Source organism: Oncorhynchus gorbuscha, linkage group LG13, assembly GCF_021184085.1.
Source record: "Oncorhynchus gorbuscha isolate QuinsamMale2020 ecotype Even-year linkage group LG13, OgorEven_v1.0, whole genome shotgun sequence".
NCBI classification, from domain to species: Eukaryota; Metazoa; Chordata; class Actinopteri; order Salmoniformes; family Salmonidae; genus Oncorhynchus; species Oncorhynchus gorbuscha.
Window position 1 is genome coordinate 62,802,995 of NC_060185.1, and position 24,309 is coordinate 62,827,303.

Here is a 24,309-nt window from a genome sequence, read left to right on the forward strand (position 1 = left end):
CTTACCCTAACCCTAACCCAAACCTTAATCTAAAACCTAACCTTAACCGTAAACCTAACCCTAGCTCCTAATCCTAACCCTAAAACTAACCCGAGCTCCTAGCCCTAACGCTTAACACAATTCTAACTGTTATGTTCTGTTAATTACTGATGTCCCCTTTAAGGATGAAGCGCCCTTGGTCATGCGCAGTATTGTTCTATGTTATTCTGGTACTAACCTGTTTGAGTAAATGTGAAGCTCCAGTTCAATTGCTTGTATTCAGAGTCTTTCTTATTACATAAATAAGTACTAAGTGTTAAGACACTACAATGGCGACGAGGATGATTACCTGCAGTGTGCATCACGAATACAGATGGAGTTCGTAGGAAGAGAGGAAGATTTTGACTCTTTAGCACAACAGCTAGCAAGCAGTGAGGACGAGGGGAGAGCTGACGAGAACGAGGCGGCAGATCAAAGACCCGTGGAGCCGGAGGTAAAGAGAATGGCTAGCATCGGGAAAATAGATGTGTTTGATGACACGCAAGAAAACTGGGCAACTTACATTGAACGACTGGAACAGTACTTCATTGCAAACGACATTGCTGATAACAAGAGAGTGCCAGCGTTGTTGAGTTTAATTGGCCCAAAAACATACAGTTTGCTAAGAGATCTGACTGCCCCTCTGAAGCCCTCAAATAAAACATTCACAGAGATTGTGGAGATATTGCAAAATCACCTATCACCTAAACCACTCCTCATCGCGGAACGTTTTCGTTTCCACAAGAGAGATCAGAATGAGGGGAGGGTGTTAATACATATGTAGCAGTGTTGAAGAAACTGTCTGAACATTGCCAGTTGAGAGAGAACCTAAATGACACATTAAGGGATAGATTTGTTTGTGGACTGAAACATGAACACATTCAAAAACGTTTGCTCACAGAATCAGAGCTCACATTTGCAAAGGCTGTTGAAATTGCTGTGGCTATGGAAATCGCGAATAAAGATACTTTTGAGTTGCAAAGTAAAAGAAGTACCGACCTGTCACAAATTTCCCTGCACAAGTTTTCACGCAGTCGACAACGCCCCCGTGTGGCCGAAAAATGCAACAGGTGTGACAGAGATGGTCACAGAGCAGAGGACTGCCGTTTCAAAGATGAAATTTGTCACAAATGCAGTAGAAGGGGGCACATTCAAAGAGCATGCAAAGCCAAATTCAGTCACAACAGGAAAACTGAGAAAATTAAAGGGTCTGTGAATGCACTAGCAGGGAACAGTGGCAGTGATTCAGATGAACGATTAATTGGTACAATGGAGTTAAACACAGTGACTTCTCCCAGCAGTAGCATAATATGGGTGACACCAGATATCGAAGGCAAACCCCTCAAAATGGAGCTGGACACAGGATCTGCAGTGTCTATTATTTCCACTACTGTCTACAATGAGCACTTTAAGGCTATCAAGCTGAAGAACACAAATGTGTTGCTGAAGACATACTCAGGAGAGAGATTGAGCCCAATGGGGGCGTTGCAGGTCAGAGTGCATTATGGGGGGCAAACACAGCAGATACAGCTGTATGTGGTGCCTGGAACTGGCCCCCCATTATTTGGCAGGGAATGGCTTTCAAAAATAAAGCTGAATTGGTGTGACTTGAAAATGCTCCACACGTTCCAGTCCAAAGAGAAAGGCACAGACCAAACACTGGAACACTTGCGGAATAAATACAATACAGTTTTCAGTGATCAGATGGGAACAGTAAAAGGCTTCACAGCAAAACTTGTACTAAGAGATGATGCAACCCCAAAATTCTGCAAAGCACGATCTGTTCCATACTCCCTGAGACCAAAGGTGGAAGCGGAAATCGATCGCTTGCAGGATACAGGGATCCTGACGAAAGTGGACAGAAGCGAATGGGCCACACCCATAGTTCCTATTGTGAAGAAAGACGGGTCTGTTAGAATGTGTGGGGACTTCAAGGTAACTGTGAATCCAATGTTGCATGTGGACCAATACCCCCTACCACGCCTAGATGACATCTTTGCTGCACTAGCTGGTGGGAAACACTTCAGTAAAATCGATCTGAAACAGGCTTACCTGCAGCTACCGGTTGAAGAGAGTTCCAAACAGTACCTGACAATAAACACACACAAAGGGCTATACAGGTATAACCGCCTGGTGTTTGGCATTGCATCAGCCCCAGCCATTTGGCAACGAACTATTGACCAGATTTTGCAAGGAATCCCAGGAACCCAGTGTATCCTGGATGACATGATCATAACAGGACGCACCGACAAAGAGCACCTGGCTAACCTGGAAGAGGTCCTGAAAAGACTGAAAGAGTATGGTCTACAGGCAAACTTAAAGAAGTGTGAGTTCTTCAAAGACAAGATTGTCTTCTGTGGACATGAGATTGACTGTAATGGATTGCACAAAACACAGGACAAAATCGAGGCAGTGGTACAGGCACCACGACCACAAAATATCACAGAAGTGAGATCTTTCACGGGACTGATCAATTACTACAGAAGATTCCTCCCAAACCTTTCAGCAGTACTCCAGCCTCCAAATCAGCTCCTGGAAAAGAATAGGACATGGCGTTGGACAGAGCAATGTGAAAATGCATTTCTGGAGGCAAAACTGCTCATAACATCTGAACAGGTCCTGATGCATTACGACCCTGAAATGCCAGTGAAGTTGGCTTGTGATGCGTCCCCTTATGGATTAGGGGCAGTCCTTTCACACACACTGAAAGATGGGTCAGAGAGGCCAGTTGCATTTGCGTCACGAACATTGAATGATGCAGAGAAAAACTACTCACAAATCGACAAAGAAGCACTGGCACTAGTGTGGGGCGTCAAGAAATTCCACGCATACCTATTTGGCAAGCGTTTCACACTGGTTACAGATCACCAGCCGTTGCTTTCCATTTTCAGTCCAAAGAAAGGCATTCCGGCAATGACAGCAGCCAGGTTACAGCGATATGCCCTGTTCCTTGCCAGTCATATGTATGACATTGAGTTTAAGCCGTCATCCCTCCACACAAATGCAGATGGATTATCCAGACTGCCATGTACAAGAGAAAGGCAAAGGAGGGTGGATGCAGTGGACATGTTCCATACCGCTCAGCTCGAGGCACTACCGGTCACAAGCACAGTTATCAAACAGGAGACAAGGAAAGATGTGACCTTGTCAAAAGTGTACACCTACACCATGTCAGGATGGCCAGCTACTGGCAGAAAGGAGCTGACTCCGTATTTCCAGCGGAGAAACGAAATTACAACGTACCAGGGATGTTTGATGTGGGGAATGAGAGTCATGATACCCCAGAAATGCCAACATCGAGTCTTGCAGCAACTACATGAAGGTCATGTTGGAATTGTCAAAATGAAGCTGCTCGCAAGGAGCCACTTCTGGTGGCCAGGTCTGGACCAACAGATAGAAAATATGGCAAAGAACTGTAGTGGATGTTTGGAAACCCTTCACATGCCTGCTCCTGTCCCAGTCCACCCATGGGAATGGCCCGCAGAGCCATGGCAGAGAATTCATGTGGACTACGCTGGTCCTTTTGAAAAGCACATGTTTCTGGTTATAGTAGATGCCCATTCCAAATGGCCAGAGGTGTTTTGCACTGACTCCTCCACCTCAGCTCAGACGATAGAGTGTCTCAGAACAACGTTTGCACGCTTCGGTTTGCCACTGCAGCTGGTAAGTGACAACGCGCAAGCTTTTGTAAGTGACGAGTTTACAAGATTCATGTCAGTAAATGGAATCAAACACTCAACTTCAGCTCCGTACCACCCTGCCACCAATGGGCTGGCAGAACGCTTTGTGCAAACTCTAAAGCAAGGACTCCGTGCAGCAAAACGAGACGAAGGGACTTTGCAAACAAAACTGGCCAAGTTCCTGGCCTCCTACCGAAACACCCCACATGCCACAACAAATGAAAGCCCAGCCGCACTGATGTTTGGGAGGCCTCTCCGCACACAGCTGGACATCATGAAGCCAAACAGGCGTAATGAAGTGCTGAACAAACAAGCCAAGATGCTCTCCGGTGGCCGGGAGCGCCATCTCCAAACAGGACAGGAAGTGATGGTGCGAGACTACAGAAGAGGAGGGAAATGGACAAGAGGGACCGTACACACACAAACGGGACCCAGAACTTACCAGGTTCAAGTGAGCCCAGACATAATGTGGCGGCGTCACATTAACCAAATGCATTCCACGGAAAACAGCACAACAATCGAGAGAGAACAGGCACAGAGAGCTCCCGAGAGTGACACACAAGGAACTGTAGAGGACGGTGGGGCAGTAGAGAGACCCCAGGCTGAAAGAAGGGAACGTGTTGATGAAGGTGCTGCTATAGCAGACGCTATAATGGAACAAGCACACACTGAGGATGTTCAGGAGCCTCCAGACAATCTGAGGCGCTACCCAGAACGAAGGCACCGTCCACCAGACAGACTAGACTTATAAACAAACAAAAACTAACTGTTCAAGTTCAAATTAAAAGATGCAAAATAACTACAACAAGTTCTGGGAAATGTTTCAGTTGTGGTTTGGTAAAAGTAACTCTGATTGTATAAGAGAAGGAATGTTATGTTCTGTTAATTACTGATGTCCCCTTTAAGGATGAAGCGCCCTTGGTCATGCGCAGTATTGTTCTATGTTATTCTGGTACTAACCTGTTTGAGTAAATGTGAAGCTCCAGTTCAATTGCTTGTATTCAGAGTCTTTCTTATTACATAAATAAGTACTAAGTGTTAAGACACTACACTAACCCTAACACAAATTCTAACATTAACCCTAAACCCCCTAGAAATAACATTTGATCTTGTGGGAACTAACAAAATGTCCCTAGTTGGTCAAATATTAGTTGGTTTTCTATTCTTGTGGAATAGTTAAACATGTCCGCATGCGCGCACACACACACACACACACGCACACGCACACGCACACGCACACACACACACGCACACACACACACACACACACACACACACACACACACACACACACACACACACACACACACACACACACACACACACACACACACACACACACACACACACACACACACACACACACGTAATCTCCTTGGTTGCATTCCACATAAACTTTTTTAGCAAAAAAATGTCAGCCTCCAACTTCTCTTTGTCAAAGAACATTTGAAGATGTTTCATTAGTCAACACAGCCACTTCCTGTGCCCCAGATAAACCACATGATAAATCAGCTGCTCACTCAGCTAAATAGTGGAAACGTTTTTGAAGTGTTTTTATTTATAGTGCCTTGTGAAAGTATTCGGCCCCCTTGAACTTTGCGACCTTTTGCCACATTTCAGGCTTCAAACATAAAGATATAAAACTGTATTTTGTGAAGAATCAACAACAAGTGGGACACAATCATGAAGTGGAACGACATTTATTGGATACTTCAAACTTTTTTAACAAAACAAAAACGGAAAAATTGGGCGTGCAAAATTAATCAGCCCCCTTAAGTTTTTGAAGTGTTTTTATTTACAGTGCCTTGTGAAAGTATTCGGCCCCCTTGAACTTTGCGACCTTTTGCCACATTTCAGGCTTCAAACATAAAGATATATAAACTGTATTTTTTTTGAAGAATCAACAACAAGTGGGACACAATCATGAAGTGGAACGACATTTATTTTAACGACATTTAAGTATTATTTACTTTTTTAACAAATCAAAAACGGAAAAATTGGGCGTGCAAAATTATTCAGCCCCCTTTTAAGTTAATACTTTGTAGCGCCACCTTTTGCTGTGATTACAGCTGTAAGTCGCTTGGGGTATGTCTCTATCAGTTTTGCACATCGAGAGACTGAATTTTTTTCAGGAGAGCATTTGTGAACAGCAGTTTTCAGTTCTTTCCACAGATTCTCGATTGGATTCAGGTCTGGACTTTGACTTGGCCATTCTAACACCTGGATATGTTTATTTTTGAACCATTCCATTGTAGATTTTGCTTTATGTTTTGGATCATTGTCTTGTTGGAAGACAAATCTCCGTCCCAGTCTCAGGTCTTTTGCAGACTCCATCAGGTTTTCTTCCAGAATGGTCCTCTATTTGGCTCCATCCATCTTCCCATCAATTTTAACAATCTTCCCTGTCCCTGCTGAAGAAAAGCAGGCCCAAACCATGATGCTGCCACCACCATGTTTGACAGTGGGAATGGTGTGTTCAGCTGTGTTGCTTTTACACCAAACATAACGTTTTGCATTGTTGCCAAAAAGTTCAATTTTGGTTTCATCTGACCAGAGCACCTTCTTCCACATGTTTGGTGTGTCTCCCAGGTGGCTTGTGGCAAACTTTAAACAACACTTTTTATGGATATCTTTAAGAAATGGCTTTCTTCTTGCCACTCTTCCATAAAGGCCAGATTTGTGCAATATACGACTGATTGTTGTCCTATGGACAGAGTCTCCCACCTCAGCTGTAGATCTCTGCAGTTCATCCAGAGTGATCATGGGCCTCCTGGCTGCATCTCTGATCAGTCTTCTCCTTGTATGAGCTGACAGTTTAGAGGGACGGCCAGGTCTTGGTAGATTTGCAGTGGTCTGATACTCCTTCCATTTCAATATTATCGCTTGCACAGTGCTCCTTGGGATGTTTAAAGCTTGGGAAATCTTTTTGTATCCAAATCCGGCTTATCAGTTTCTCGGACCTGCCTGGTGTGTTCCTTGTTCTTCATGATGCTCTCTGCGCTTTTAACGGACCTCTGAGACTATCACAGTGCAGGTGCATTAATACGGAGACTTGATTACACACAGGTGGATTGTATTTATCATCATTAGTCATTTAGGTCAACATTGGATCATTCAGAGATCCTCACTGAACTTCTGGAGAGAGTTAGCTGCACTGAAAGTAAAGGGGCTGAATAATTTTGTACGCCCAATTTTTCAGTTTTTGATTTGTTAAAAAAGTTTGAAATATCCAATAAATGTCATTCCACTTCATGATTGTGTCCCACTTGTTGTTGATTCTTCACAAAAAAATACAGTTTTATATCTTTATGTTTGAAGCCTGAAATGTGGCAAAAAGTCGCAAAGTTCAAGGGGGCCGAATACCTTCGCAAGGCACTGTATTTATTTAATTTCACCTTTATTTAACCAGGTAGGCTAGTTGAGAACAGGATCTCATTTGCAACTGTGACCTGGCAATGCAGTTCGACACATACAACAACACAGAGTCACACATGGAATAAACAAAACATAGTCAATAATACAGTAGAAAAAGTAGAGTTACTGGGGTGCAAAGGAGAAAGATAAATACATAAATACAGTATGGGGATGAGGTAGTTGGATGGGCTATTTACAGATAGGCTATGTACAGGTGTAGTGATCTGTGAGCTGCTCTGACAGCTGATGCCTAAAGCTAGTGAGGGAGATATGAGTCTCCTGCTTTAGTGATTTTTGCAGTTCGTTCCAGTCATTGGCTGCAGAGAACTAGAAGAAAAGGTGGCCAAAGGAAGAATTGGCTTTGAGGGTGACCAGTGAGATATACCTGCTGGAGCACGTGCTACGGATGTGTGCTGCTATGGTGACCAGTGAGCTGAGATAAGGCAGGGCTTTACCTAGCAAAGATTTATAGATGACCTGGAGCCAGTGAGTTTGGCGACGAATATGAAGCGAGGGCTAGCCAACGAGAGCATACAGGTCGCAGTGGTGGGTAGTATATGGGGCTTTGGTGACAAAACGGATGGCACTGTGATAGACTGCATACAATTTGTTGAGTAGAGTGTTGGAGACTATTTTGTAAATGACATCATCGAAGTCGAGGATCAGTAGGATGGTCAGTTTTACGAGGGTATGTTTGGCAGCATGAGTGAAGGGTGCTTTGTTGCGAAATTTAATTGTTGAGATTTAATTTTGGATTGGAGATGCTTAATATGAGTCTGGAAGGAGTGGTTACAGTCTAACCCGACACCTAGGTATTTGTAGTTGTCCACATATTCTAAGTCAGAACCGTCCAGAGTTGTACTGCTGGATGGGTGGGCAGGTGCGATCGGTTGAAGAGCATGCATTTAGTTTTACTTGCATTTAAGAGCAGTTGGAGGCCACGGAAGGAGAGTTGTATGGCATTGAAGCTCGTCTGCAGGTTAGTTAGCACAGTGTCCAAAGAAAGGCCAGATGTATACAGAATGGTGTCGTCTGCGTAGAGGTGGATCAGAGAATCACCAGCAGCAAGAGCGACATCATTAATGTATACAGAGAAGAGAGTTGGCCCGAGAATTGAACCCTGTGGCACCCCCAAAGAGACTGCCAGAGGTCCGGACAACAGTATTTGCAACAGTTTTCATAGTATTTGCAACAGTATTCATAGTATTTGCACAAAACTCATGAAATAATTAACATTTCAGTTACATCTGTTATATCGGGCTCCCACGTGGCGCAGTGGTCTAAGACAATGCATCTCAGTGCAAGAGGGGTCACTGCGGTGTCTCATTTGAATCCACGCTGCATCACATCCAGCTGTGATTGTGCGGTGCACAATTGGCCCAGCGCGGTCCGGGTTTGATTGGTGTAGGCTGTCATTGTACATGCTAATTTGTTCTTAACTGACTCGCCTAGTTAAATGAAGGTTAAATGTAAAACATATATATATCTGTCTACTGAAGGCTTTATCATGTCAGACTTTAATGTTATAGATGGGCGAGACATTCAAATTACAATCTCCTCTTTAACTGGCCACAATCAGCATGGTGGTTGGGTGTAAGTAGGCTTATAATTACACAATCAATGAATGAGGATTGGGAAAGCTTTCCCTAAAACTTGACAGTAAATCTAATATTTTAGCAGCGATGCCATTTCATCAAGGAGGTGCAGGAAGTTCAGCAAGCACTTCTGAGGGATTGGGGGAACTGATTGGTCTGCAGCATAAACCGACCAGGCAGATTTGGCTAACCAAGGAAGAAATCCCAAATGAATCAGATGACGTTACTCATTTTGAGCAATCCAATGGCTGACTTTACGAATTACCTTTATTGTCATGTAATCTGTAATCAGGGACTGAATCAAATTTTTCAAGTCATCCATCCAACCCTGTGTGTGCGTGTGCATGAATGTGCGTATGTCTGTAACTGTGTGTCTTCCTATTTGGTGAAATACCATATAAGGCTAGGTACTGTATATGTAAAAGTTGTATGGATTAACTTTAATAGATGAGTTTTACAGTAGTTGTCATGCGGGTGAAAGAGGACCCAAAAGCGACTTGGCGAAAACAGAGTCTTTAATCCAGTAAAGTAAATACAAACAAAAAACACAACTTTCACTCGAAATGACGAGGACAAACTGGAGACTCGATCTTGAACAGCAGGTGAACAGCAGGTTGCCTCGGGAAGGCACTTGAACCAGACAGACTCAGACACCTGCTCACCACGCAGCATCTGAGGAAAACACGACACGACAGGGCGATACACAAACACAGCACGGTGAATTCTAGACAAGGAACCGACAGGACAGGAACGGAACACAAAGGAAGAAATAGGGACTCTAATCAGGGGAAAGGATCGGGAACAGGTGTGGGAAGACTAAATGATTGATTAGGGGAATAGGAACGGCTGGGAGCAGGAACGGAACGATAGAGAGAAGAGAGAGCGAGAGAGTGAGAGAGGGAGGGGGAGAGAGAGGGATAGAAAGAGGGAAAGAACCTAATAAGACCAGCAGAGGGAAACGAATAGAATGGGAAGCACAGGGACAAGACAAGATAATAAATGACAAAACATGACAGTACCCCCCACTCACCGAGCGCCTCCTGGCGCACTCGAGGAGGAATCCTGGCGGCAACGGAGGAAATCATCAATGAGTGAACGGTCCAGCACGTCCCGAGACGGAACCCAACTCCTCTCCTCAGGACCGTAACCCTCCCAATCCACTAAGTATTGGTGACCCCGTCCCCGAGAACGCATGTCCATGATCTTATGTACCTTGTAAATAGGTGCGCTCTCGACAAGGACGGGAGGGGGGGAGGGAAGACGAACGGGGTGCGAAGAAAGGGCTTGACACAGGAGACATGGAAGACAGGATGGACGCGACGAAGATGTCGCGGAAGAAGCAGTCGCACAGCGACAGGATTGACGACCTGGGAGACACGGAACGGACCAATGAACCGCGGAGTCAACTTACGAGAAGCTGTCGTAAGAGGAAGGTTGCGAGTGGAAAGCCACACTCTCTGGCCGCAACAATACCTTGGACTCTTAATCCTGCGTTTATTGGCGGCTCTCACAGTCTGTGCCCTGTAACGGCAAAGTGCAGACCTCACCCTCCTCCAGGTGCGCTCACAACGTTGGACAAACGCTTGAGCGGAGGGAACGCTGGACTCGGCAAGCTGGGATGAGAACAGAGGAGGCTGGTAACCCAGACTACTCTGAAACGGAGATAACCCGGTAGCAGACGAAGGAAGCGAATTGTGAGCGTATTCTGCCCAGGGGAGCTGTTCTGCCCAAGACGCAGGGTTTCTGAAAGAAAGGCTGCGTAGTATGCGACCAATCGTCTGATTGGCCCTCTCTGCTTGACCGTTAGACTGGGGATGAAACCCGGAAGAGAGACTGACGGACGCACCAATCAAACGACAGAACTCCCTCCAAAACTGTGACGTGAATTGCGGGCCTCTGTCTGAAACGGCGTCTAACGGGAGGCCATGAATTCTGAATACATTCTCGATAATGATTTGTGCCGTCTCCTTAGCGGAAGGAAGTTTAGCGAGGGGAATGAAATGTGCCGCCTTAGAGAACCTATCGACAACCGTAAGAATCACAGTCTTCCCCGCAGACAAAGGCAGACCGGTAATGAAGTCTAGGGCGATGTGAGACCATGGTCGAGAAGGAATGGGGAGCGGTCTGAGACGACCGGCAGGAGGAGAGTTACCCGACTTAGTCTGCGCGCAGTCCGAACAAGCAGCCACGAAACGGCGCGTGTCACGCTCCTGAGTCGGCCACCAAAAGCGCTGGCGAATAGACGCAAGAGTGCCTCGAACACCGGGATGACCAGCTAACTTGGCAGAGTGAGCCCACTGAAGAACAGCCAGACGAGTGGAAACAGGAACGAAAAGGAGGTTACTAGGACAAGCGCGCGGCGACGCAGTGTGCGTGAGTGCTTGCTTAACCTGTCTTTCAATTCCCCAGACTGTTAACCCGACAACACGCCCATAAGGAAGAATCCCCTCGGGATCAGTAGAAGCCACAGAAGAACTAAACAGACGGGATAAGGCATCAGGCTTGGTGTTCTTGCTACCCGGACGGTAAGAAATCACAAACTCGAAACGAGCGAAAAACAACGCCCAACGAGCTTGACGGGCATTAAGTCGTTTGGCAGAACGGATGTACTCAAGGTTCTTATGGTCTGTCCAAACGACAAAAGGAACGGTCGCCCCCTCCAACCACTGTCGCCATTCGCCTAGGGCTAAGCGGATGGCGAGCAGTTCACGGTTACCCACATCATAGTTGCGCTCAGATGGCGACAGGCGATGAGAAAAATAAGCGCAAGGATGAACCTTATCGTCAGACTGGAAGCGCTGGGATAGAATGGCTCCCACGCCTACCTCTGAAGCGTCAACCTCGACAATGAATTGTCTAGTGACGTCAGGAGTAACGAGGATAGGAGCGGACGTAAAACGTTCTTTTAGAAGATCAAAAGCTCCCTGGGCGGAACCGGACCACTTAAAACACGTCTTGACAGAAGTAAGAGCTGTGAGAGGGGCAGCAACTTGACCGAAATTACGAATGAAACGCCGATAGAAATTAGCGAAACCTAAAAAGCGCTGCAACTCGACACGTGACCTTGGAACGGGCCAATCACTGACAGCTTGGACCTTAGCGGAATCCATCTGAATGCCTTCAGCGGAAATAACGGAACCGAGAAAAGTAACGGAGGAGACATGAAAAGAGCACTTCTCAGACTTTACGTAGAGACAATTCTCTAAAAGGCGCTGTAGAACACGTCGAACGTGCTGAACATGAATCTCGAGTGACGGAGAAAAAATCAGGATATCGTCAAGATAGACAAAAACAAAGATGTTCAGCATGTCTCTCAGAACATCATTAACTAATGCCTGAAAAACAGCTGGCGCATTGGCGAGACCAAACGGCAGAACCCGGTACTCAAAATGCCCTAACGGAGTGTTAAACGCCGTTTTCCACTCGTCCCCCTCTCTGATGCGCACGAGATGGTAAGCGTTACGAAGGTCCAACTTAGTAAAGCACCTGGCTCCCTGCAGAATCTCGAAGGCTGATGACATAAGGGGAAGCGGATAACGATTCTTAACCGTTATGTCATTCAGCCCTCGATAATCCACGCAGGGGCGCAGAGTACCGTCCTTCTTCTTAACAAAAAGAACCCCGCCCCGGCCGGAGAGGAAGAAGGCACTATGGTACCGGCGTCAAGAGACACAGACAAATAATCCTCGAGAGCCTTACGTTCGGGAGCCGACAGAGAGTATAGTCTACCCCGAGGAGGAGTGGTCCCCGGAAGGAGATCAATACTACAATCATACGACCGGTGAGGAGGAAGGGAGTTGGCTCGGGACCGACTGAAGACCGTGCGCAGATCATGATATTCCTCCGGCACTCCTGTCAAATCGCCAGGTTCCTCCTGAGAAGTAGGGACAGAAGAAACGGGAGGGATGGCAGACATTAAACACTTCACATGACAAGAAACGTTCCAGGATAGGATAGAATTACTAGACCAATTAATAGAAGGATTATGACATACTAGCCAGGGATGACCCAAAACAACAGGTGTAAACGGTGAACGAAAAATCAAAAAAGAAATAGTCTCACTGTGGTTACCAGATACTGTGAGGGTTAAAGGTAGTGTCTCAAATCTGATACTGGGAAGATGACTACCATCTAAGGCGAACATGGGCGTAGGCTTCTCTAACTCTCTGAAAGGAATGTCATGTTTCCGAACCCATGCTTCGTCCATGAAACAACCCTCAGCCCCAGAGTCTATCAAGGCACTACATGTAGCACCCGAACCGGTCCAGCGTAGATGGACCGACAAAGTAGTACAGGATTTTGATGGAGAGACTTGAGTAGTTGCGCTCACCTGTAGCCCTCCGCTTACAGATGAGCTCTGGCTTTTACTGGACATGAATTAACAAAATGTCCAGCAACTCCGCAATAGAGGCACAGGCGGTTGGTGATCCTCCGTTCCCTCTCCTTAGTCGAGATGCGAATCCCTCCCAGCTGCATGGGCTCAGACTCTGAGCCAGAGGAGGGAGATGGTTGCGATGCGGAGCAGGGAAACACCGTTGATGCGAGCTCTCTTCCACGAGCCCGGTGACGAAGATCTACCCGTCGTTCTATGCGGATGGCGAGAGCAATCAAAGAGTCCACATCTGAAGGAACCTCCCGGGAGAGAATCTCATCCTTAACCACTGCGTGGAGTCCCTCCAGAAAACGAGCGAGCAGCGCCGGCTCGTTCCACTCACTAGAGGCAGCAAGAGTGCGAAACTCAATAGAATAATCCGTTATGGACCGTTCACCTTGGCATAAGGAAGCCAGGGCCCTAGAAGCCTCCCTACCAAAAACTGAACGGTCAAAAACCCGAATCATCTCCTCTTTAAAGTTCTGGAACTTGTTAGAGCAATCAGCCCTTGCCTCCCAGATAGCTGTGCCCCATTCTCGAGCCCAGCCAGTAAGGAGTGAAATGACGTAAGCAACCCGAGCTCTCTCTCTAGAGTATGTGTTGGGTTGGAGAGAGAACACAATCTCACACTGCGTGAGAAAGGAGCGGCACTCAGTGGGCTGCCCGGAGTATCAAGGTGGGTTATTAACCCTAGGTTCTGGAGGCTCGGCAGGCCAGGAAGTAACAGGTGGCACGAGACGTAGACTCTGGAACTGTCCAGAGAGGTCGGAAACCTGAGCGGCCAGGTTCTCCACGGCATGGCGAGCAGCAGACAATTCCTGCTCGTGTCTGCCGAGCATGGCTCCTTGGATCTCGACGGCAGTGTAACGAGCGTCTGAAGTCGCTGGGTCCATTCCTTGGTCGGTTCCTTCTGTCATGCGGGTGAAAGAGGACCCAAAAGCGACTTGGCGAAAACAGAGTCTTTAATCCAGTAAAGTAAATACAAACAAAAAACACAACTTTCACTCGAAATGACGAGGACAAACTGGAGACTCGATCTTGAACAGCAGGTGAACAGCAGGTTGCCTCGGGAAGGCACTTGAACCAGACAGACTCAGACACCTGCTCACCACGCAGCATCTGAGGAAAACACGACACGACAGGGCGATACACAAACACAGCACGGTGAATTCTAGACAAGGAACCGACAGGACAGGAACGGAACACAAAGGAAGAAATAGGGACTCTAATCAGGGGAAAGGATCGGGAACAGGTGTGGGAAGACTAAATGATTGATTAGGGGAATAGGAACAGCTGGGAGCAGGAACGGAACGATAGAGAGAAGAGAGAGCGAGAGAGTGAGAGAGGGAGGGGGAGAGAGAGGGATAGAAAGAGGGAAAGAACCTAATAAGAGCAGCAGAGGGAAACGAATAGAATGGGAAGCACAGGGACAAGACAAGATAATAAATGACAAAACATGACAGTAGTTCCTGGCTCTCACCTGTTTACTCCAGACTATACAGTGAGGTATATACATCCAGACCTCACAACAGGATGAAACAACGCAGAGTGTCCTTACGGCAGAGAAGAATGCTATGGAACATCCTTGCTAAACATGTGGATCCATACAGTTGAAGTCGGAAATGTACATACACTTAAGTTGGAGTCATTAAGATGATTTCACTTATAATTCACTGTATCACATTTCCAGTGGGTCAGAAGTTTACATACACTAAGTTGACTGTGCCTTTAAACAGCTTGGACAATTCCAGAAAATTATGTCATGGCTTTAGAAGCTTCTGATAGGCTAATTGACATCATTTGAGTCAATTGGAGGTGTACCTGTGGATGAATTTCAAGGTCTACCTTCAAACTCAGTGCCTCTTTGCTTGACGTCGTGGGGAAATCAAAAGAAATCAGCCAAGACCTCAGAAAAATAATTGTAGACCTCCACAACTCTGGTTCATCCTTGGGAGCAATTTCCAAATGCCTGAAGGTACCACTTTCATCTCTACAAACAATAATACGCAAGTATAAACACCATGGGACCACGCAGCCGTCATACCACTCAGGAAGGAGACGCGTTCTGTCTCTTAGAGATTAATGTACTTTGGTGCGAAAAGTGCAAATCAATCCCAGAACAACAGCAAAGGACCTTGTTTGTGAAGATGCTGGAGGAAACAGGCACAAAAGTATCTATATCCACAGTTAAACAAGTCCGATATCGACATAACCTGAAATGCCGCTCAGCAAGGAAGAAGACACTGCTTCAAAACCATCATAAAAAAAGCAAAAGCCAGGTTTGCAACTGCACATGGGGACAAAGATCGTACTTTTTGGAGAAATTTAATCTGGTCTGATGAAACAAAAATAGAACTGTTTGGCCATAATGACCACCGTTATGTTTGGAGGAAAAAGGAGGAGGCTTACAACCCGAAGAACACCATTCCCGCCGTGAAGCACGGGGGTGGAAGCATCATGGTGTGGGGGTGCTTTGCTGCAGGAGGGACTGGTGCACTTCACAAATTAGATGGCATCATGAGGGAGGACAATTATGTGGATATATTGAAGAAACATCTCAAGACATCAGTTAAAGCTTGGTCGCAAATGGGTCTTCCAAATGGACAATGAGCAAAATGGCTTAAGGATAACAAAGTCAAGGTATTGGAGTGGTCATCACAAAGCCCTGACCTCAATCCTATAGAAAGTTTGTGGGCAGAACTGAAAAAGCGTTTGCGAGCATGGATGCCTACACACCTGACTCAGTTACACCAGCTCTGTCAGGAGGAATCGGCCAAAATTCACCCAATTTATTGTGGGAAGCTTGTGGAAGGCTACCCGAAACGTTTGCCCCAAGTTAAACTATTTAAAGGCAATGCTACCAAATACTAATTGAGTGTATGTAAACTTCTGACTCACTGGGAATGTGATGAAAGAAATAAAAACTGAAATAAATACTTTTCTCAACTATTATTCTGACATTTCACGTTCTTAAAATAAAGTGGTGATCCTAACTGTGTCACGTTCTGACCTTAGTTCCTTTGTGATGTCTTTGTTTTCGTATGGTCAGGGCGTGAGTTGGGTGGGCAGTCTATGTTCTTTTTTCTATGATTTGGTATTTCTGTGTTTGGCCTGGTATGGTTCTCAATCAGAGGCAGCTGTCAATCGTTGTCCCTGATTGAGAACCATACTTAAGGCAGCCTGTTTTCACCCTTGAGTTGTGGCTGATTATTTTTCTGTTTAGTGTGGTTTGCACCTGACGGAGCTGTTTCGGTTGGGCTTTTTTTTGTTTCTTTGTTTGATAGTGTTCAGTTTAAATCAATAACGTGAACAGGTACCTCTCCGCGTTTTGGTCCTCACCTTCTTCCACCGACGGCCGTTACAAACTGACCTAAGACAGGGAGTGTTTACTCGGATTAAATGTCAGGAATTGTGAAAAACGGAGTTTAAATTGTATTTGGCTAAGGTGTATGTAAACTTCTGACTTCAACTGTATATACATTGTGACACACTATTCCCAGTCTGTGAGTTCTAACACACATGCAGTATGCAACACGCACTGAACAAAAAGGTCTGAATGCATAGATCGTTTTTTTTGTGGGGCGTTTGATTTGCGTATTTAGGGTTGCAGGGGACATTGATTTGTTTAATTGAGTGGGATGAACTAATTATGAATCCATTATAATTTATAAATGAATGTGCGTTAGTGTGTTTGTGTGTAGTACTGGGGCTGTTTTCCAGCAGCTCTGCAAACATGCACCCAGACACACTTTCAAAACAGGATAAATATGTTATTATTCATATTCAGTGTCATTGTGGTTTCCTGTCTGTCAGTTTGAAAGAAAAGCTCTTCGGCAGTGGTTTAAAGTACCTAAGTAAAAATAATTTAAAGTACTATTTATATTTTTTACAACTTGTACTTTTACTCCACTACATTCCTAAAGAACATATGTACTTTTTACCTCCATAGCTTTTCCCTGATACCCAAAAGTACTCGTTACATTTCGAATGCTCAGGCAGAACAGCACAATCGTTCCAATTCACGCACCTATCAATATAACGTGTTGTCATCCCGACTTCCTCACTAAACACAAATACTGCGTTTGTAAATTATTTCTGAGTGTTGGAGAGTGCCTCTGTCTGTCTGTAAAAATAAATGACAAAAATGACATTGTGCCATCCATCTGGTTTGCTAAATATAAGGAATTTGATGTGTAGCGTTTACTTTTACTTTGTACTTTTCCTCAAGTATGACAATTGAGTACTTTTTTCCATCACTTTCCTGAAGTACATTTAAAACCAGATACTTTTAGAATTTTACGGAAGTCATATTTTACTGGGTGACTTTCACTTGAGTCATTTTATATTAAGGTATCTTTACTTTTACTCAAGTATGACAATTGAGTACTTTTCCCCCCACCGCTGCTCTTCTGATATAGAATCTCTCCATTCTGTTCCCACAGGATCATGTAAGTAATGGACCATGGATGCATGCTGTGGCGAACCGAGCATGCTGTGGACTGTGCATGAGAGAGGTCACTTGAATGAAATCGGGTTTATTATACAGAAATCAATTTGACCTTATTTGGATAGTTGTATCTCATAGGCAATAGGCAATCGATCGTCAAATTTGGAAAAATAAAAGTTCATCATTTATGTGTGGGTTTGCTCAGTTCTCATGTTTCTAAAAAGTGAACACTTGCTTGTAGTGTGCAACTACTGTATATGGTTATGACCTCTTGTCGAATGTAATGTATACTACCCTCTTGTGGATAAGTGAGGCAATTACACGCTACACATCAATTTTACGGTCCCATCACTCATAATGAGAGATTGGTGTTGCAGTAGTAAGCTACATCTAGCCTCCTATTGCCTATTGAATCCGTGCAGCGGAACAGAATCGTTAGCTCCCAGATGGTTTACCAAGATTAGGCTACATCCACAGTGGGAGTGGACTCGCACAAGCTGTTTTAGATGCAGGGCTGGCTGCATCACTCTGTCTGGTCACTCCATCACACACGCAAAGGAGCAGAAAGAGGAGAGAGAAGAGGAGCTTGTGTTTTTTAGGAGCACTGCCCAAGCAGGAGCTGAAACATGTTGCCAAGTATCTGTTGTGTTTTATATCAAACCATAGTAGACCTATGGAGTTTTTATTTATTTCAGATAGGCTGCCAAAAAGTTAGTAAGATCATTTGCCACTTTAGACTAAACTATTGCCTTACATAGTACACTCACGCTGCCCATTGAACACTCATTGAGAACAGGTTCATCGTTCGGACTACACAAAAGGGGCTATCTAGAACCTACAATTTCCCTATAGGAGAACCCTTTGAAGAACCCTTTTTGGTTCCAGATAGAACCCTCTACACAACGGGCAAAAAGAGTTCTACCTGGAAACAACAAAGGTTCTACCTGGAATCAAAAAGGGTTCTACCTGGAACTAAAAAGGGTTCTCCTGTAGGGACAGCCGAATAACCTTTTGGAACCCCTTTTTCTAAGAGTGAGGTCACATAGAGAGCTACAGTTAGTGAACAGGCCTCTAACAACTACTGAGACGGTTATCCCATGACAGATGTGAAGAGAGCAAGAGAAGAGAAAGTGAAGAGGAAGGAGAGGGGGAGGAGTTATCTGCTTTCATATACAGACAACAACAAAAAAAAACGCAGAAGTGAGAGGTAGAGCGGAGGACGTATCTCAGACACCCAGAGAAAGAGAAAGAGTATAAGGGAGAGAGGTGGCGAGAAAGAAAAGAAAGGCAGTCATGGCTCCTTGGATGACGACCACAACGGAGCGATATGGCGTAGGTGAGTAACCCACACGCACCTGTGCAGTCTTAAGTGTGTATGTGTGTCTGTGCTTGTGTGTGTTTGCTTGCTAGGCTTGCAGAGGGTGATCTCCGATCGCCCTCACTTCCTCCTTGACATGAAGTGGGCAGACCTCAGGTAACTGACTCTAACATTCTGACTGTCTGCACAGACATGATAGAGAGAGATGAGGTAGAGATCACTGATAGACCTCCATGTTCAGAGAAACAAAATGGGTGCTTAGAGTGCTTCAGTGGCTGCATCAGACAGTGACTGTCAGGAATCACTTGACACACATGATAGCATGTCAGGCTCAACCCTGGCATGTTTCCTAATCAGAAAGACTGATTCTATCACTGTCACTTTTCATAAACATAAACATATTGACCTTCAGAGCAGGGTTTGTATTTGTTGCAGTAGTTCTACAATGCAGTGATGGGCCCCACAGGCAGCTTGCTCCCCCCCCTTTTGTTTAGGAACTCAGTCGGGGTCTCAATTTACTGTTGAGAGTTAGAATAGTAGACAACTGCTGATGCACAACCAAATGTTTTTCATTTCACCTTGCGTATTCTACTATTCTAACTCTCAACAGTAAATTGAGCCCCCGAATGAGTTGAACATTTAAAAAAAGAATGTGTTAGTTCGTCTAAACGTGTAGAAATCATGGTCGAATTACAGACTGAAGCGACCCATTGATTTTGTTAGTCGAACATTTCTCTCCACCCCATGGCAAAATGAGTAGAATTGCATGAAGTGAGTTATAAAATTGCAAAATCTTCTCCCTTGCTGTCATGGTAACCTTACCGTCAGTCATGAGTCATGACCTGCAGTCCAATTCCCAGTGACCATTGTTCAAGGTAATCCCATCCCAAACTGCGTAAATTAATGGAGCTGATGGGTAAGCCTACCAAATTGACTAAAGGCCCTCACTAATGGCCTGGTACTCAAGCACTCTATTGTCCCTCTAATCACTCTCTAAACACTTCCTGATTGAATTTGAACAATCTGAATGATGACTGCAAATTGTGATGGGAGTAACAGGTCCTGTTCAGAAATGGACACGCGGAAGCGCCGGACTCAACATGTATAAATAAACAGTTTTAACTCGTTCCGAAAGTACCTAAAGGACAACCAGACCCGTCACCTTATTGACCCGGTCTGATCCGAGTGAGGGAAGCAGCAGAAAAGCCAATCGTTTTGCTACTTTGGAGCTATGGAGAAAATGGAGGGAGAGAGAGAGGCACAGAGCGACAAGCTGTAGACTATGGGGAGGTGGAGTCTGTGCAGTGTGTGTGTGTGTGTGAATGTATGTGTAAGACAGAGCACTGGAGCAGGCACAGTGGGAGAGACTGCAACCGCTGATAACTCATGCCAGACTAACTCCTTGCTAGTTATTTATTACTCCATCCGATTACATAGTACCTGTCTTGACTGCGTCACACTGAGAGAAACTAGCTAACTGCATTGCTGCGCTTCTCACCATCCTTACAGTTAACCTACACGTAACGACAAGTCCATTCAGATAATAGCCTAAATATCAGCTTTTGGTCGTTGCGGCCTTTCTTTCACATTTCACTTTTAATTCTGTCATCTTCCATTGATTAGATATACCATAACTTGCTTGGTATACAAGATCACTCTTACAAAATAGGATTACAAAAGGGTTCTTCGGCTGTCCCCATAGGAGAACCCTTTCTGGTTCCAGGTAGAACTCTTTTTGATTCCAGGTAGAACTCTTTTTGGTTCCATGTAGAATCCTCTCTGGCAAGGGTTCTACATGGAACTTCAAAAGTGTTCTACCTGGAACCAAAAGGGGTTCTTCAAAAGGGTTATCCTATTGGGATAACTGGAAAACCCTTTTAAGTTTGAGATAGCACCTGTTTTTCTAAGAGTGCAGAGCAGTAATGCAATGGTCTCTCTCTCCGCTGGAAGCACAAGGGTCAGAGTGCATGCCTTCCTGGCCACGTTTTCCAAACCATCAGTATAACGTCACACCATGCAGTTCTATATGTTTACATTTGTCCTAAGACATTCCCAGGTTTGTAGTTCTATCACAACCAAATAAATAATTCATGTTATTGTGATGGTGTAGGCTATATTAAATGGATTTATTCAACTCCCCCCCCCCCTCCCCCCCTCCCGAAGGCTTGCACTAGCAAGCGTGTATGCGTGGAAAGCCTGGAGATGCTAAACATGTTTAGGTTCATTAACAGTCAATTACCGTGAGACCGGCAGCATTTGCATGCCAATTACCAGCTGGCAAAATGTCATGACCGCCACGGCCCTATAGTCTCCGTCCCAATGGCAAAATGTGTGGAATTACAGCAACCTTGCTTTAAGACTGCAACATTTTCTCTACATCTCAGGGCAAGGTGTGTAGAATTGCAGGAAATGAATTCTAAAATGGATAAATCTTCTTTCGTGTTGAATTGAAAACACAGGAAGTGTAGAAGGGAGGAAGTAACATGAGGTTTCTGGCTGTCACAAATAGAGCAGCGGCACAGTGGGCGTGAGTAGGTTTCCATTTCTAGCATCATGTGTACACAGACCTGTAAAACACCAGAACAATGGAAGACAGTGCACAACCGTATTATTACTGATGGACACGGACGGTTTTTGAGGGGGGGGCGGTATAACTATCGCTATTGGACATGTTCAAGAAGGCACACCATCCTTGACATAGTCGTACAAACATATATCCTCTTTTTCTTTTTGTAATCCGAACACGCACATATACACTGAGTATACCAAACATGAGGAACACCTTAAATATTGAGTGCAAAACAGGTTCGTTGTGGATGTTGCTTCAAAGCCGAACACAACGAAGTGGACAGAGCTTTCTTTCTAAGGTGATGATTCATTCAAAACACCCATCTGTATCTTAGAGCTTGTGCCTACGACACGTGGCAGAAAAAAGATATGAAAAAGATATGAAAACCGACTAAAGATATGCCTTTCGTACATAATTGGTATACTCCCAAATTAAACACGTTTGAGTAATCGCCTTTGAGTGTGGGCTGGATTATTATGCAAACTGGATGGACTGGTTACTTTATGCTACACTCCAAAATGTCTACCCACAAGTCTGGGAGAGAACATAAAGCCCTAGGTGATGCTGTTGATTCATTGATTGTGACGGGCGGCTTACAGTTAGCCTACATTTATAGTGAATTTGTATTTGTAATAGGGAATGTGCATAATTAACTGGGTGACACATCTCGCTGGGGCAGAGGGGCTGTCAACAGTTTAGTGAAATGTGTTTTGTTTGCAAAAACATGCCGCTATCGATCTTCCCCGAACAGATTTCACTTGGTTTCCCAAACGAAACACTGGGTAGCTGCAGGAACAGGGTTGGAGAGCCCATGGCACATAGAGTTTGGGCGGGATATCACCTGTCGCGTATCTGGGCCCCGGCCCCACTACTGATTCTGGGACACACCGTGTGATGCAGACAGACACCTTTGGAACTTTCCTCGCTGTGTGTGTGTGTGTTTTTATCTGCACATATGTGGATATGTATGGATATGTTAGTATGAGAGAGAGCATTTGTTTGTCAGGTACAGTATACAGTATATATTTGTGTCTCTGTGTGTCGCAGTGCAGACAGACATCTGCCAGCAGGGTGCCCCTAGGAGGGAAGGAGAAGGAAGGAGAGGGTATGAGGGCGAGGGGAGGTACTGTAATATAGATCAACTACGAAATTCGCAGGTAGAATTGGAGTCTATCAAATAACATTACTTGCATAATTTCAAATCCACTTTTTACATATCCACTGACTATCTTCCTAATATTGAGTTGCACTCTCCCCTTTGCCCTCAGAACAGCCTCAATTTGTCAGGGCATGGACTCTACAAAGTTTCAAAAGTGTTCCACGGGGATGCTTCCGTGTGGAATCCAACGTTTCCCACAGTTGGCTGGATGTCCTTTGAGTGTTGGACCATTCGTCATGCACACAGGGAACTGTTGAGCGTGAAAACCTCCGCAGCGTTGCAGGTCTTGGCATTTACTACCAGGCCCCGCTCAAAGGCACTCAAGTCTTTTGTCTTGCCCATTCACTCTCTGTATGGCACACACACAATCCATGTCTCAGTTGTCTCAAGGCTTCAAAATCCTTCTTTAACCTGTAATCCCCTTCATCTATACAGATTGAAGTGGATTTAACAAGTGACTTCAATAAGGGATCATAGCTTTCACCTGATCAGTCTATGTCAGGGGAAGAGCAGGCGTTCTTAATGTTTTGTAGAGTCAGCGTATACGCTTGTTCCCCAACAAGCAAAACAAAAAGCGAACATACCCTCCCTCCCTCCCCCGAACAAGGAATGTTGATTGTTTTTGTTGGGTTTAAAGTGTGGCAAACAAAAGCTAATGGTTCGTTTCGGTTCGGTTTCTTCTCTCTTACTGGTGTGACATTCATTGGCCATCTCTCTGTGTCTCCCCTAGTAACATGGAATTTCATTGGCCGTGGGGTGAAGCAACTGTCTCTGGAGGTTGGGGACACAGTCCACATCCAGGAGACCTGCGATGGTGAGGGAGCTGACTGGGAATGTTGTGGTTTGACTGGGAATAATGTGTGTGTCTGGATGCCATTATTTTAGCTGATTACTACTAAGACAGTTTTACAGTGTGTGTAGGTGTGTGTGCTGTGACTGGATGTGATATGTGTATGTCCTGTGACTGGATGTGATATGTGTATGTCCTGTGACTGGATGTGATATGTGTATGTCCTGTGACTGGATGTGATATGTGTATGTCCTGTGACTGGATGTGATATGTGTATGTCCTGTGACTGGATGTGATATGTGTATGTCCTGTGACTGGATGTGATATGTGTATGTCCTGTGACTGGATGTGATATGCGTATGTCCTGTGACTGGATGTGATATGTGTATGTCCTGTGACTGGATGTGATATGTGTATGTCCTGTGACTGGATGTGATATGTGTATGTCCTGTGACTGGATGTGATATGTGTATGTCCTGTGACTGGATGTGATATGTGTATGTCCTGTGACTGGATGTGATATGTGTATATCCTGTGACTGGATGTGATATGTGTATGTCCTCTGACTGGATGTGATGTGTGTATGTCCTGTGACTGGATGTGATGTGTGTATGTCCTGTGACTGGATGTGATATGTGTATGTCCTCTGACTGGATGTGATGTGTGTATGTCCTGTGACTGGATGTGATATGTGTATGTCCTGTGACTGGATGTGATATGTGTATGTCCTGTGACTGGATGTGATATGTGTATGTCCTGTGACTGGATGTGATATGTGTATGTCCTGTGACTGGATGTGATATGTGTATGTCCTCTGACTGGATGTGATATGTGTATGACCTCTGACTGTGCCCTTTGTTCCCTGGTTGCAGGCTGGTATAAAGGCTACCTAGTCAGGAACAAGGATCGACAGGTAAGACAACACCTGGACAGGTTAAGACAGGGTA

General features: G+C 45.1%; 1 protein-coding gene across 1 annotated transcript in view; it reads left to right on the plus strand.

Annotated features, from left to right (window-relative positions):
- Positions 1-18,706: 18,706 nt before the first annotated feature.
- The window catches only part of LOC123993286 (dedicator of cytokinesis protein 2-like), a 198,533-nt gene continuing 192,930 nt past the window's right edge, over positions 18,707-24,309 (plus strand). The window contains exons 1-3 of the mRNA XM_046295238.1: positions 18,707-18,862; positions 23,303-23,386; positions 24,235-24,275. Of these exons, the coding sequence (XP_046151194.1) occupies positions 18,820-18,862; positions 23,303-23,386; positions 24,235-24,275 (168 nt within the window). The 5' untranslated portion in view covers positions 18,707-18,819. The remainder of the gene's footprint in view (positions 18,863-23,302; positions 23,387-24,234; positions 24,276-24,309) is intronic.